General features: G+C 51.6%; 1 protein-coding gene across 8 annotated transcripts in view; it reads right to left on the reverse strand.

The window, feature by feature from the left end:
• Window positions 1-15429, reverse strand: part of Nf1 (neurofibromin 1) — a 74164-nt gene that overhangs the window by 26750 nt on the left and 31985 nt on the right. For 2 of the 8 annotated variants that reach the window (XM_077679182.1, XM_077679184.1), the window contains exons 17-29: window positions 14339-14516; window positions 14049-14188; window positions 12282-12614; window positions 11203-11961; window positions 9493-9704; window positions 7986-8160; window positions 7652-7891; window positions 5385-5552; window positions 3296-3419; window positions 2918-3220; window positions 2657-2758; window positions 2311-2448; window positions 77-257 (exon numbers count right to left, since the gene is read on the reverse strand). In XM_077679182.1, the coding sequence (XP_077535308.1) occupies window positions 77-257; window positions 2311-2448; window positions 2657-2758; window positions 2918-3220; window positions 3296-3419; window positions 5385-5552; window positions 7652-7891; window positions 7986-8160; window positions 9493-9704; window positions 11203-11961; window positions 12282-12614; window positions 14049-14188; window positions 14339-14516 (3053 nt within the window). Of the gene's footprint in view, window positions 1-76; window positions 258-2310; window positions 2449-2656; window positions 2759-2917; window positions 3221-3295; window positions 3420-5384; window positions 5553-7651; window positions 7892-7985; window positions 8161-9492; window positions 9705-11202; window positions 11962-12281; window positions 12615-14048; window positions 14517-15429 lie in introns of all 8 variants that reach the window. The other 6 variants (XM_077679187.1, XM_077679186.1, XM_077679188.1 and 3 more) reach the window with 4 other exon arrangements.

The raw sequence follows: 15429 nt of genomic DNA on the forward strand, positions 1-15429 counted from the left end.
CCGCAAAAGAATAAAGGCGACGTCCTCTTCCAACCCTCGCACACGCAGCGGGTGGAAAGAGTATTAAAGCAAGTACCGGCTGTCTCCAAGAGCTGTCCCTCGATCTTGAGGTCAAAGGTGGCCGTGAGTGCGCACAGCAGGTTGTAGGCGGCCGTGCGCAGGTTCGGGTCCGAGCTGCCCAGGTTGAGCAGGGCCATGTTGAGCAGGGTGCCCGGAACGTCCTTGGGGCGGATCTTGGTGTGCACTGTCACAGAGTCCTGGGTCCCCGCACAAAAGCGGGCTTACTCCCCCTCCTCAACACTGAAACAGTTTCCCCTCCTCGAGAGGGGTAAAGAGGCCAACTACCTACAAGCTGTACCTACCGTAAAGTACCTACCACTTAGGGGTGAAATATTCTACAGTCGAATCCCGCTACAACGAAATTGACGGGACGTGCGAAAAATTTCGTTGAAGCGAAAATTCGTTGAGGCGAAATCTGCCCCAACACACCACGGAAAGGCCAGAAAAATAGCCCCGTGCGTTTCCGCAACATTGGCAGCATAATACAATGTTTCGAAAAAGGAGTGACGCGCAGTAACTCATGTTTATTCGGATAACAAACATACCAATGGTTATCTGTTTTTTCACTGCACCCAAAGAACGCGTTACAGAGGGGGGTGAAGATATGCAGGCGCAAAACGTATCGCTGTACAACAAGGCGTGTCCACCGAGCTGATTACTTGCAGATAGCTGCTAGGCCGTCGGAAGCCCCCCTCTCGTTTGTGGCAGGAGCAGTGCCGTTATCTTATCCTCCGACAGGGCACGGCAGCTACTGACCTTGGCAGGCAAGACGCGCGCGCTTGCATTTAACAGGACCGCGCACTCGCGACTAAGATAGGATGACTAGGCTTCAAGACCGAACGCGCAAACACGATTTTCGCTCTTGGCTATGAAGAATGGTAGAAGGAAAACGGCAAGGACAGCTGCTCACAACGCATACATGACGGCACCGCGCCAGCAGTGGAGCACATTCATGCAATTTCAACTGGATACGGATTGGCTGTAGCTCTGAGGCTCCGCCTTGGCGAAGCGGGCCTGCGCCTCGTGTAAAGACGGCCAGCCACATCGTTATCACCATCAAGCAATGGCGTGCGCCTATGAGTTATTTTTTGTTTTGTTTTGGGTGGCGGTGTGGTCGCAACGCGCATTTTCGGTGAAACTAAGCATCCTGAATGTATAAAAAGTTACAGATAGCTGGCACTATGCTTATTTTATTGGAAAATAATTGTTCAAACCCAGCCCACATCATCGAAAATTTCGTTGAAGCGAAAGCAAGCCTGACAAATGGTTCGTTGTGGCGAGGACTTTGTTGCATTGACTTCTATGGCTAGCTGACGGGGAATTGGAAATATTTTGTTGAAGCGGAAATTTCGTTGAAGCGGCGTTCGTTGTAGCGGGGTTCGACTGTAATTACTAAAAGACCCTAAAGATCATCCACCCCCTAAAATCGATGGCTTTAGCACCGACGAGTGAACAAAACAAACGTGAATCATCTATTCTTATGTTGATGCGACCACTTATTCGTCCTTTCCGCATTTGACCCGAAAGTTCACCCCTCTCACAGTCTTTCTTTATATATGCATCTCTGAAGTTTTGGTTGGTGGTGCAGCCACTTTTTCGCAGTTTTTTGCACCTGACTCAAAAGATCGCCCATACGGAATTTTGACTTGATATCTCTGTACTTTGGGTAAGCGTTCTTTTGGAACTTTACAGTACTTATATTGACTGCTTCGCGAAGACACCGTGAGAAGTATGAAGTTCCTTTTGCTGCAAGCCTGGCCAGCTGGATCAACAAAGTAAGCTATTGCAGAAATGACACCCTTTTCTCTCCCACGGGTGAGAGGTCAGAGTTTCACGACTTGCGATACTGATGAAAAAGTCACTCAACCAATGGAATGGCCTGATATCTTTGTACCAATGTAGGGTCACAAACCTTGTGCAGTTAGCAAGCATGTGTCATGCATGCCTGCGCCACCGAGGCCAGTCAGTGCAATTGCTGCTTTTATTTTTAAGCTACCATTTTGCGTCGACACACAGCTGTTGACTGCAATATTCTCTTTTCTAATTTTTCTGGTTTATAGAGTCCCATGGCATAGCCTTTATCTGAGCACGTTGCAAGCATTTTCAACCAACTCAGCCCCAGTTAGGGTTCCAACTAGCCTAGCCAGTTTGTCTCAGCACGCGTCAAAAAAAAGCCCGTAACCCTCAACGACGGCCCTCTTTTTTACCAGAGCAAACAGGGAAGAGACGTCCCTCTCCCAATTCACTCACGGGTTGCGAGAGCTCCCATCGGGTGCGTATGTGGATGATGGCCTGGACGATGCTGTCGCAGTCGTTGTGAATGAAGGACAGGGGGCCGCTCTCGTTCGCAATGGTCAACGTGAACTGGTTGTCGTCCACCAGGCACACCTGCCACAACACACACCGGTCAGCCCAGAGAAGCAAGGAAGATCAAGGAGGAGCTCAGGGCTTAAACGAGGGTCAGCACTGGTCTCCCACTGAGTTACCGCCCGCTGACTCATGGTCTTAAATGTTTTCAACGCGAGACCCACTCTGGCTACGTCGGAGAAGAGAACAAACCCCAGCAAGCGGCCAACCGCAAGGGCTCAAAACCGACCTCTTCAATCTCGGAGGCGTAGTAGACGTCGTTGAGGAGCACCGAGTGGCTGAGCACCTTGGTCTTTTCCGCAGAGGTCACCTGGATGGCCGTGGGTCCCACCTGGAAAGAGGGTCACCAGGAGAGAAGAGGGTCACCAGAGGGGAAAGAGACAGGGCCACCAGAGAGAGAGAGGGTCACCAGACGGGAGAAGAGGGTTCCCAGAGGAGAGGAATAAGGGTCACCAGACGAGGAGGGCGAGTGAGACCGTCGAAGACCGACCTTGATGGCGACCTTGGTGTCCTTGTGGGAGAGCTTGAGGGCGTTGTTGAAGACCTTGAGGTCCTCGTCCAGGGCCAGGGTGGCCCCGGGCAGGCGCTGCTGGTCGGGCTCGATGTACTCGTGCAGCCGCTGCGGGGTGTCCATGAAGACCAGCTTGCGGTTGCCCTTGAGCGGGGCCAGGATGCGGTCGTGGTACTTGGTGTACTCGCGCACCCACGAGTTGCAGTTGTACACGTAGGCCGCCTGCACCTTCTCGTACGCCACCTCGGGCAGCACCACAAACCACTTCTGCAGGAACTCCGTCTGGGAAGGAGGAAGGCTCTTTCCCGTCAGGGTCCCGGACAGGGGAGAGAGAGAGGGAGAGACACCCCCACTCACCCTGAACCGGTTGTCGGCACAGGTGTGGGTGAAGTCCACAATGAGCTCGAAAGGCTTGTGGCAGAAGGGCTTCAGGGTCAGAATCACATGGTAGATGAGCAGGTCTCCGTTGGTCTCCCCGATCCTGGAAGGAGCCCGCAATGCAATGGTTTGCATGTAAGTCTGGTTTCTGCCCCTGTTCAGCTTCAATAACATCAATGCACTCGAACGTCGAACAGTTTTCTACTAGCTGCATCCCTTTCTGCACACAGCCTGTTGTACGAGAGTAAGTCAAATGAACATTGTAAATGTGCGACAAAATAGAAAGATGGCACCAACAGCCTGCTTGGTGGACACATTCCTAACAATGTGCTGGATGTCTGCTAGGTGACAACATTATGCGGGTGCACACTTCTTTGCAACAAAGTCTGCTTAATAAAGGGACCGGACCCTCCAACACTCTTCATGCAGTGCAAGTAAACCTGCGCGACGTTTAGATTACACTGCCAGGAACACCCCAGCCAAATATTACACATGCACATAAAGCGGTAAGCGCAAATCGCCGTGAAAGACGTAGAAAAACCAACCGCGCTCTCTTCAATTCTCCTCAGTATGCGCCCCCTGGCATGGCCTCAGCAACGTCAATCGGGCCATGGCTGTTTTCGCTGCCCTATTGGCTGTCACTGGTCAACTTCGCGGCTAATTTCTGGCATTTCCTGTGATTATCCGCCGTCGTCGGCGCTGTGTACCAACCTCTTCTATGTCTGAACCTGTCCGCATACTTTCGGTGTTTCTTTTGTTTTGAGTGCACGCAGAGTTTGAGTGATGAACTAAATATTCCGCTTTCAGCGAGCGCACTCGATAACAAACGTTTATTGCTTCAAAAACGCCCTACCAGCCTGAGCGCTTGCTTGCGAGCAGGCCGCCATGCCTCCTTTTTTTGTGGCACCAGACCAGAAATAGACCCCTCCACTAAGCGGAGAAAAGGAGAAAACTTCCCGTCCTGTGACATATCGAAGGCCGCCGAACAGAACGCCGCGAGCCGCCCCCCTCTTCCGGGGAGAGCGCGCTGCTTTCGTCACATTGTCCGCGGTTGAGTTGACAAGGAACAATCATGCGCGATTTCTCATTGCACGTAGTTTCAGTGATAGTGAACGGATTTTCATATATCTTGCGGGAGGAGATTGCTGGGACAATAGACTTTACCCCAAAATAAATCCGGAGTAGTCGATGGTAAGTGTTGCAGGGTCCCTTTCAAAGGCAGGTTAGTTTGTGAATGAAATAAAATAGGCTCGACCTTGTCTCTTTTTTTTCTCTGCGTGTTCTATACGCGAGGAATGCTGCGATTCTTCAGGGGACCACCATGTGGCAAGCCGGTATTCTGCCCAGTAGTACAGATGTGGTGTAAGTGCAGCATACTCGAGGCATATTATTTGTGGTAAGTGCCAGCTGAGGCTAAAACGGAATAAAGTTCACAATGAACAAATCACGGTGTCCTTTCGATTTTGTTATGATGAGACTTAAAGGCCAACTGCACTCAAATTTCACCTTGCCCAAATTCACTGTGAATGTGCAGTGACATGACTGGTAGCCTCGTAAAATGCATTGTTCATCAGTTATAAACGTTTAACATAGCTCCGTCGCAGGCGATGCTGTACCTGCCGGCGAAACGCGCCAACAGCCATGAAGCAGAAGTGACATTGCAGCCGAGCCCTGCGCTTTTTCCTACGGCCAGCCAGGAGAACCAGTCGAGCTCCGCTGGGCGCCCTTCTCCTAGGGCTGCTGCGAGGGCGAAGCATTGCAAGCAGGTTTGCTCCAGCACGCTGGCTGCTAGCGGACACTCCGTCACTTCAGTTCGGTCGCAATGGCCGCTCTCTTCTCAGTTACTGTTTCGAAATTGCCAATTTTTTATGGTTGTTTGTGCCGTAGATACGCATATTTCAGCTGTCATATTTTGTACCTTGAAGTCTTTTTAGGCAGACTATATGGAAATGAGCTTCTCAAGGAGTCGGAATTTTGAGAGCAGTTGGCCTGACTGTACAGCCGTGTGCCACCTACTCGACCCTCCCAAAGAGGAGCCACAGGGAGCAAGGAAGAACAAACAACTGACTTGTATCGGCGGGCGATGTAGTAGAAGACGGGGTTGCCCGCGCGGGAGGTGCCTGCCTGGTAGAAGATGTTGAGCGACTTGATGGACTTGAACTCGTCCTTCTCGTGCATGTTGTGCTTGGACATGATCTCCTCGAACTTGGTGCTCGTCATGTCCATGCTGCTCCACCTGCGGCCGCAAAGAAGGAGGGGCACGCTCTCAAGACGCTGGCGCTCCACCTTCGTTAATGTGGACTCAAACACGTGGGCAGCAGCCCTCTATTGGCCACCCCACTGGGTGACATACAGTTAAACCTCGATATAACGAAGTCGTACTTGGGGCCGCAAATTTCGTTAAATCGAGAATTTCGTAAAATCGAGGTTTCGATTTTACAGTTCATTTAACCAGTTATTGGGGTTTTAACACTTTGGCCCTCGCCAGGCAATAACTGCTATGTAGTTACCTCTCCAATTAAAGCGAAATTTGTACTAAAACTGGCCGCGAAAATTGTGTGAATTAAGAGTTGCAACACTTGGGCAATGGAATTCGGATAGCCGACGGTAGTTCATGTGTCATCGTAAAACCGGTGCTTTTTCCGCAACGCCTCATTAAATATGATAGCAGACTAGGTTTCCACTTTTTCTTTTTTCATTTCGGTCACTACTAAATGCCGCTGTTAGTCAATTGAACCCGCGTCCATGTCCCGTGAACTTCACCCCGCCGAGGTGCTCGTTCGAAGTTACGCCTCTTTTCGTCCATTCAGTGGTAGGCTTAGGCGCGGCGGGCCAATAGCGGAAGGCTGCTATGAAACTTTCGAAAGACTTTTTTTCATGTACAAGGGCTCCGCAGTATGGGCGCGTGATTCAACCACAACACTCGAGATAAAACCATGATTCCGAGTTGAGCGGAGTACACGCGGACCGCTTCACTGTGTGGAGCAGCGCTTACGTGATCCGGAAAGCGGAAAGCTTACATTAAAAATCTTCCGGCCAAATTCGATTAAGCAATTACTTTTATGCCCACTGAGCCCTTACGAAACTGATTTCTCCGCACCGCAGCTGTCTAATGAACGCTGGTGAAACGAAGATGACCACGTTCAAAGAGAGCAATTTATTGCCACCAGCACTCGATGTTCAAGCCGTAGTGAAGAAGTCCGTAAGCAGTGCTTGGCGTTTCTTGACCAGGGCGGGCTTTACGTGACGGTCGTATGCTGACAGCGCTAACAAGGTCTTAACATTCGTGTGCACCTGCGTGCCTCCGCAGAACATCGATGGCATCCATCACACTTCGGTGGCTGTCAGTTTCACCGAACTTCCTCAGGCTCTTGTTCGGAACACTTTTCTTTCTCTTGGAGTGCTCATGCTGCTTACAAAACTCACCTAACGATGCACGAACAAAATATTAATTTGGTTATCAGCGAGCACAACCTAGAGCAGCAGCACCATGAGCAATGACGCGTTGAAAAAAAAAGCTTGAAATAGGCTTCGGTAGCCTAAGCATAGAGGGCGCTGGCGTAGGCAACGATGGAGACGTCAAAATAGTGGCAGCACTATTAAACCGTCTATGACCGCTAGCGGTTTGTGCAGCTTCGTTCTTCGCTTTTAATTGTTGTTAACCGTAGATTTCACCGCTTTTCTTTCATTTGAGTCTTCAAGAGTCAATTTGAGCACTGAATTTTTTCAATGTAGGGCCTGAGAGGCAAAATAAAACGTGCCTCGACCGGAATTTCGTTCTTCCTTTCTTGCCGTGACTTCGTTAAATCGAAAGCGCCGCACAAAATTACTTCGTAAAATCGAGACAAAAATACATGCATTTAGCAAAATTTTGTTGTAAAACTTGAAAAAATTCGTTATATCGCGAATTTCGTTAAATCGAGGTTCGTTATATCGAGGTTCAACTGTACACCTAGGGAATCAGGAGCTTATCCAACATTACGCCACTATGGCAGGTGAAACTATTACTGCTCAAAATAGACGCTCCCAGAGACTACACTTTTGCTAATCTACCAGTCACCTAGGTCACAATGTGTTGACAAGCAAATGCCCACAACTAGCTGAAGTTCGGATTAGCACAATTTGTGGCCAAGGTACTGAATTTCTTTAAAGCCAAAATTACTCCGTCGCATTCTGTTCCTTTGATATCTTGCTTAGCCTGGCATTACTCCATCGGCCGAGCCCTCAACTCACAAAAGTGAAGCCACACTGTTAGTCTCCACGAACAGTCTCGCTTTTATCGCCAACGCCACACAGACAGCGCGCGATCACAATCACGACAGGCAGGATGCTCACTGGGAGTCCATGGGCTTGTGCTCGGGGGGTCCCAGGTAGGCGAGGAGGGTGGCCATCTTGTCGAAGGGCCGCCGCCCGACGGCCTTGTGGTCGCGCGAGCTGGACAGGTAGTCGCCGATCTTCTCCTGGTGGTTCCACAGCAGCCGGTGGAGGGCGTGCACGTTGGCGTCGCTCACAAACGACATGCTGTGGCTGCCGGGCTCCACCGACTCGCAGTCTGAGGTGATCTGCATCACCCACCTGCACGACGGACGCTTCCCGTCAGCTCTCGTCCCCACCAAATGACCGGACGGGCACAGGAAGGAGAGGGAGAGAGGGACAGGCAGCCAGCTACCTTCGGCCGGCCTCAAAGTTTGCGCGGAGGAAGTCGTTGAAGGGCAGCATGTGCTGCTCCTTGCTGAACTCGACGTGGTTGGCAATGTTCTGCAGGATCTTGGACATGAGCATGAGGCCCCGCTTGGTGCGCGATGACGGCTGACGGTCCACTATGCCCATCTCGTACGGGGACACTGCACACAACAAGGGAAGGCGTCAGTCCCCATGGTGGCATGCCCTCTGAGGGGCATCAGTTTGCTGCACAGTCTAAAAGCTCATTGTATCAAAACATGTTAACAGTTTGGCTTATTGTAGGGTTTAACGCGCCGACGCAACGCAGGCGATGAGGCGCGCCGTAGTGGAGGGCTCCACATTAATTTTGACCACCTGGGGATCTTTAACATGCGCCAAAATCTCGGACACACGGGCGTTAAACCCTACAATCAATCAATGGATGCAAGTAGCACCACTGCTGACAACCCCCGAACCAGGTTTTATCAAAAAGCCAATCCTCTTCAGTTTTTTTACAAAATTTTGCAAGTTTACTCATGGTTCTGAACAACTGAAGACAATTGAAGTCCCCTTCAGTGGGCCTACTTCGTCTTTTACTTCAGTGGTGTTAGGTAAAGCAGCCCACATCAGAATTCAATTTGCGAAAAAAATAAAACAAAAACGTTCATCGGAAGTCCTCCTTACTGGAAGACGTACATCAGATTGCTCTCGCCACACTCTCCTTTTTACAGCAGCCTTTCTGCACCAATAACTACAACAAAGTACAGGGAGACTCCTCGATTTACCATTTCGGACTGCCCGGAACAACTCCAGAGCAGCTCCACATTTTTCCCCCATAGAATTTATACAGTAGACTTGCGATACTCCAAACTTTCAGTTAACTCAAAAATATTTCAAAATTTTGGTTGGCCAACTATGTTTTCAATGGATTTTAAATCCGCTTAATTCAAACTGCTTCATTGCGTAAATTCGGTTAAATCGTACATTTTGCATGTTCTAGCCAGAAAATATGTGCAGAATTTGCCGCTTCTAGGTGCACATTTGCTTCCATATATCACTAACAGTCACAAATAAGCCCGATTACCTGGATACACGCATCAAAATGAAACCGCACGTGCCTACAACCGCGTGTGGATTAAGGAAGAAAGAAAGAAAAAAATGCTGGCACCGAAAACTTTGTTTTGAACTCTCATGCAAAGACAATGCACTTGTCTATTCATCATTTTTTTTTTCAAAGTGTAAATAACACTTCAGTATTGCGTGTCAGTGTTGCATTGCTAAATATATCTGAATGTTTCTGTACAACACAAGTTGGCATGTTGCCACGACTCATATTTAATTAAGTAACTTCTGATAATTCAAACTTCGGATAATTCAAACGAAATCCTGGGGTCCCCTCGAGTTTGGATTATCACGAGTCAACTGTATTGTGAGAGCAATCTTTGAACTATTCTGGAGTAGCAAATAAAATGGACGGGGAGACGTTGGGCAGCGATGAAGGGACGGCCGCTCACCGATGGCTGGGTTGATGAAGCGCAGGAAGATGACGGTGCCCACGGCGCTGATGTTGTGCGGGAAGTTTGGGAAGCGTTTGTTGAGCACCTGGTACAGGCAGTGGCACATGCTGCGCAGCTGGGGCGGAAACCTGCACAGGGCCGGCCGCTCAGGGGACGGGGGGCAGCAACCCATCTCTCCTTCTCCACCTCCTCTCCCCACCACCGGCACCCTGTTTCCCCATTCACCCGTCAACCCACCCCCATGGCAGTTGTTGGTGTACCACACACACACACACACTGGAACAATGACACACAGGGCGCAAGCACAAATGTGAGAGAAACGAAACGGCAACACCCCTCTCATCATTGCTCCATTGTTCAGTGGAGCAGACAGCGGCAACCAAGAGAAACTCTTCCCGCATTTCATTCCCTGATAGCACGGGCCCTACCCTCAAGTAGCAACTTCCCCTGCGAGCCTTTGCTGTCCCTGTAAGAATACAGAAACAGCCCCAAGCTGCGAGTGTGTCCATGATTTCGTCTTTCTCTGATTCCTCAAAGTAGGGATGAGCGAATGCTTGGGTCCTGAATAAATGACTGATTGGTGAACTCGACTCCAACTCCAAATGCCTCACATTAAAACAGACAAACAGTTGGTCAAAACTCGCAATCGGCCGAAACTTTCAATATCGGTTCTCCTGTCATGTTACAGCCCCTACCACTGTATGCCCAATGTAAATCGAAGTGACTTGCACTGACCGTCTTTGTGAAAACTGCCCTCGCGGGGCCATTTTTTTATGCCTACCAAGACACCTGTCACCCAAGAAACTATTCTGTTCGAAATAAAATTTCCCCGTTTCCCAACCCAATAAAGCAAAGCCATTTACAGTCAGCTGCACAATGACAGAAAGAAGCCCCAGAATTCCCCAGAAGCCCAGAATCGCCAATTGCACCAGAATGTATGATTCATAAATCCTCCAGACCCCCCGAAATCCCCAAGAGCTACAAGAATCCCCAAGATCCCCAGAACCCCCCAAAATCCCCCAGAGACGCAAGAATCACCACCACCTTATTATTGCTGTCTTGTTGTTATTATGACCATAGTTATTATGAGCACTTGTAAGATGCTGTGTCTGCACCTGTTATTTAATGTTCCAGATAGGGCCTTTAAAGGAGGAAAAATCCCCCATGGCCCCATAAATCCCCAAGGCACAAGATCCCCAGGATCCCCCAGAGCCACAAGAATCCCCAAGAATCCCAGAATTTCTTACCCCAGGGACATCCAGATCCCCTAGTATTTCCGGGGCCCCCCAAATTCTCCAGGTCCCCAAAAGCCCCAGAACTTACCAGAACCCCATGAATCCCAGTGTTACGAGAATCCCCAAGAGCCCCAGAATGACTGATTCTAGGATTGCCTAGGTCCCAAGAATCTCCAAGACCAAAATGCACTAACAGCCCCAAAATCCTACACAGTCCCATGAATGCTCAGATCCCAGAGAATCCACAAGATCTCCAGATTCCCCTAGAGACACAAGAATTCCCAGGAGCCCCAGGATCCCTCAGACTCGCACGAACCCACAGAGACCCATGAATCCCCAGATACCCCAAAAGCCAATGAATTTCCCAGAGCCCCAAGGATCCCCCGAGCGCCAAGGATCCCCGTTGGGCCCACTACTGTTCATCACAGGCCACAGCAAATAAGGAAAAGGAAAATTGGGCTGGCTGCTTTACCGGTCGGCGGAGCAGATGACCGCGTTGAACACCCTCTGGGTGAGCTGCAGCAGGGCGCGGCGGTTCTCCTCGACGTCCTCGGTGTCGTCGACGCGGGCGGGGTCCACCTCGTAGCTGGGGCCGTCGGCCTGCTGCAGCAGCAGGGGCTGCACCAGGGGCTCGAGCAGGCTGTGCAGGTAGCTGGCCCCGTAGATCTTGAAGCAGAAGGCCATGATCTTGCTGCCCAGGCTGTTGCCCCGGAACAGGGTCTGCATGCAGTCCGACAGCTCCACCTCCTTGTAGAACATGTTCCAGAGGAGGGGCGCCAGCAGGTGCTTGGCGTCGAAGAGGGTGACGAAGACGCGCGCCAGCTCGTCCATCTGTGGCGTGACCACCACCGAGGCCAGGGCCATGGCGATGGGCAGCTCGCCCTTGTCGCCGATCATGGTGACCAGCTGGACGAGCTGCTCGAAGCGGTCGGCCAGCACCGTCTCGGCCAGCATGTCGAACTCGGTGCCCTGTTGCAGGATCTTGGTGAGCACCTCCATGAAGGCGGCGCGCGTCTGCAGGTCCTTGTGGTAGCCCAGCCCGATGGAGTGCATCAGGCCCGAGTCGATGTTGGCGCTCAGCAGGTTGGACATGGCCTGGATGGTGCACGTGCGCAGCTCGCCCAGCTTGGACTGCTGCAGCCGGTGCCGGCCCCCGCCCACCTCCTTCTCCTCGGCCGCCGCCCCGGCCTCGCTGCACTCGTTCAGCAGGTTCATGAAGAGTGAGAAGTACCTGCAGAGCACAGGGGCCTTCCGTGAGCCTTCTGTGAGCCGGCTGTCCCCGCCCTCTGGGCACACGACCTCAATGGGCTAGTTGGGACACACTGATCCATACGCTGCTAAGGCTGTATGGAACACGGACGGAGACGAGAAAAAAACACAACACGAACGGGAAGCTGCACGTTCGCATTGTGTTTCCTCGTCTCTGTCCATGTTTTGAACAGCCTTGGCAGCACAAAGATTCTAGCCTAAGCTTGATGACGCCCCACCGACCCGAGACTTCCAGCACCACAGATTGACAAGAGGAGCAAAGGAGCAAGGAGGAAGACCCACTTGAGGAAGAGCTGCGACTTGGCCTCCATGAGGTCCCCGCGGTCGCTCTCCTCGGGCTGCAGGGGCAGGCCCAGCAGCAGGGCGGCCACGGCCTGCATGCACGCCTGGTCCAGGTCGCGGGTGATGACCGTGACGTCCCCGCAGCCAGGGGGCGCCATCTGGTGGCTGTTGCCCATCACCCAGTCGGTGAGGTATTCGACCAGCTTGTTGCGGAACTTCATCTCCTGCCGGAAGGCTAGGTCGTCCCGCCGCGCCATGGTGGCCTCCACCAGCTGGCACAGCTTGGTCTTGATGTGCAGCGCGTGCACCGTCGTGTCCAGGTGCCGCACGTATCTGCCCACCGGTCGGGGGCAAGGTTACGAGCGTTAACACTTATTACTACAACCTTCGGACAACTTATCATCAGCATGATGATAAGTTCATGAAAACTGGGCTCAACTGTACTTCTGACTTAAACAACTTTTTTTTATTACTGTTCAACATGATTCAGTATTTGGACATCCCGAAATTCCGACTTTGTCGGAAGTACAGAGTCTACATCTAAAAAAATCTAGCCTAAGAGCCAACATCTCACAAGTAGCCAGCTTCCCACTCTAGGATACCGACGCTTGCCTGGTTCGCAGGCTGGTACAGTTGAACCCCACAATAACGAATCCACTGGGGAAAGCTAAAAAATTCGCTTTTGCGAGAATTACGTTGCCACGAAAATGAAACATAAACGATAAGAATATCGACTGCAAACTGCAAACTTATCCCCGAAAGTCGGTGATAACACTTTGCGAGCCTAACCTTGCAGTAATTTCACAGCTCAGCTCTCACACTACAAGAAGTGCTTCACTGCTAGTCATGCGCGCCAAAGAGTGACCAAATTGTGCCAAATGCATCTAAAACATCCCGCAGGTTCGCCTTCTCAGCGCATTTTCCTCCCTGGTTCTCGGCACCAAGTATGCCCGAGCATGCAAGCGAAGTCCAGCTTCTTCTGTTGACGAAGTATGCCTGACAGTGGCACCTCGCTGTTCCAATGCTATCCTCAAAACCAAGTGAGCACCGCTTTGATGATGTCTGAAAGGCGCAGCCATCACTGTTTTGTTTTGCGCACGTGCACCATTAAAGAGTGGCACCCTTGCTTTTCAAAATGGTAGAGTGAGCTGCAGGCAGTTCCAAGCTTGTCGGCGCTATCCTTCCTTCTATCACCTGGGCCACTGACTCGGAGAATGATGGATCTCGTAGAGATGAAAACTTCCGACTGAGAGCAAACGTGCCCATTGCCGCACACACAACGAACACGTGCGCTGTTTAGCGGTAGCTGGCTATAAGAGCCGTAGCCCAAGCCCAAGCCAAAGATGTGCTGTGAGTCACCGTGTGTCGCCCCCTGGTAGTGTTGCTGCGAGGATGCCTCCCCGGCCGCCCGATGCACAGTCTTTTATGCAAACAAATATGGCGGCGGCCCTGCGAGCGCGCTGTGGCAAAAGTTTACGCACTTTCCGAAAAAATGCATTGGAGTACTTTTCTGACACCGTGATGTAGCCTCAAATGGGTAGATAAAATGCCACCCAGACTTGCAGCAAATTTCATTAGCATGGAATCACTTTCGAGAAACATTTCGTTGCCACGAGATATGAAATGCATGGGCTTCTATGGACATTCGCCAAGGATCCGAAGATATTTCACAGCAGCGGGAATGCTGTACTTGTGGGATTTCGTTATCGCGGGGTTTGGCTGTAGTTCCCCGCACACAAGCCCGCGTCAAAAGCCGTCCGCCAGTACCTGACGATGGTGAGCATCATGGCCTCGATGCTGGTGACGCCCAGGTGCTCGGTGGTGTGGTCCACCCGGTTCTCAAACACGCTCTTCATGATGAAGATGACGTGCTCGATGAACTGCGTGTTGGTGTCGATCACCGTCACCTGCAGTGGCCAGGCAGAGGGAGGAGGCGGCGCTTCAGGCAACCAACCAACCCGGCAGAGAGAGGGTGGACAGAACGGCATCCGCTCGTGTCGGTGAGGGGCCACCATGCCCTTAATAAGAAGAAGAGGCCAAGGGAAGGCGAGCAATACCTTTACCTGTCCCTGGGGGTCGAAGAACTTCTCGACGATGGCCTTGATCTGGTCGAAGAGGATCGGGTACAGGGTGGGGCTCATCTCATGCGCCACCAGGTCCTTGACGTGCTTCTGGATCTGGGTGCCAAACTTCTCGTTGTGGCACACCAGCAGGCGCAGCAGCTGGCCCACAAACCTGCACAGCACGGGCAAGGAAGGAAGGAAGGGCACCGCAACGTCAACCGCCCGTTCCATTTCTCAGGCAACAGCTTCCCCCATCGCAGTAGGTAGTGCAGCAGAGCAACTCGAGTGTGTACAGAATACCCTCTTGGTTGGTGCATGTAAGGTGGTACCGTATTTACACGATTGTAGGTCGACCCTTTTTTTCAAATTTGACCATCCAATGTTGGGGGGTCGACTTAGAATCGAAGTCGAACCATCTACCGCTAGTAACGGCAAGAAAAACGAGAAATCGGGGGTGCTACGAGGTGGGGACAGCTTTGCACCCTCGTTCCCATGGTTATAACCGCACGGGGCATTTTATGCTCGCGAAAATGTGCCGCGCTGACACTGCCGCGAATACCACCCGCATGCTGCGCGCTACGCGATCGGCGGCGGCAACATGGCGACGTCACCAGCCGCGAAGAGGTGCGCGTAGCTCCAGCGGCCGCTTTAAACCGCTCTTCAAGATGTCACTGAAGGCACAAACGAAGACGTTTGTGGAGGAAAGGAGCTGATAATGTGGTCGAAAACGACACTATGAAGCATTATCCGTGCCGCTAGGGAAAGCGCCAATCAAATATCCGCCACCGTGGTAAGCCTAAACATTTCTGGCGGCGCCAGCCGGCTAGTCCTGGGCGCTATCAAACTGATCAAAGAGCGCGCCTCCCCAATTGCCGCGCTCGTCGCGCGTCATACGGAGGTAAGAACGGTAGAACTGGTTTAACTTAAAAGCAGTAGAAGCTGCCGCGCGCGCGGAATCGTCGACGCAGGCGTGAAAAAGTCGCCCGCGCAACACCGACGCGCACGAATCGCGTGCAAAAACGCGTCAAGAAGCTTTTTATTCGTCTCTAATAAATAAAATGAGTAATAGTGAATCCTTTGATTCA

Source organism: Haemaphysalis longicornis, unplaced genomic scaffold (genome assembly GCF_048455015.1).
Source record: "Haemaphysalis longicornis isolate Haplotype H1 unplaced genomic scaffold, Haemaphysalis longicornis Haplotype H1 scaffold_7, whole genome shotgun sequence".
NCBI lineage: Eukaryota > Metazoa > Arthropoda > Arachnida > Ixodida > Ixodidae > Haemaphysalis > Haemaphysalis longicornis.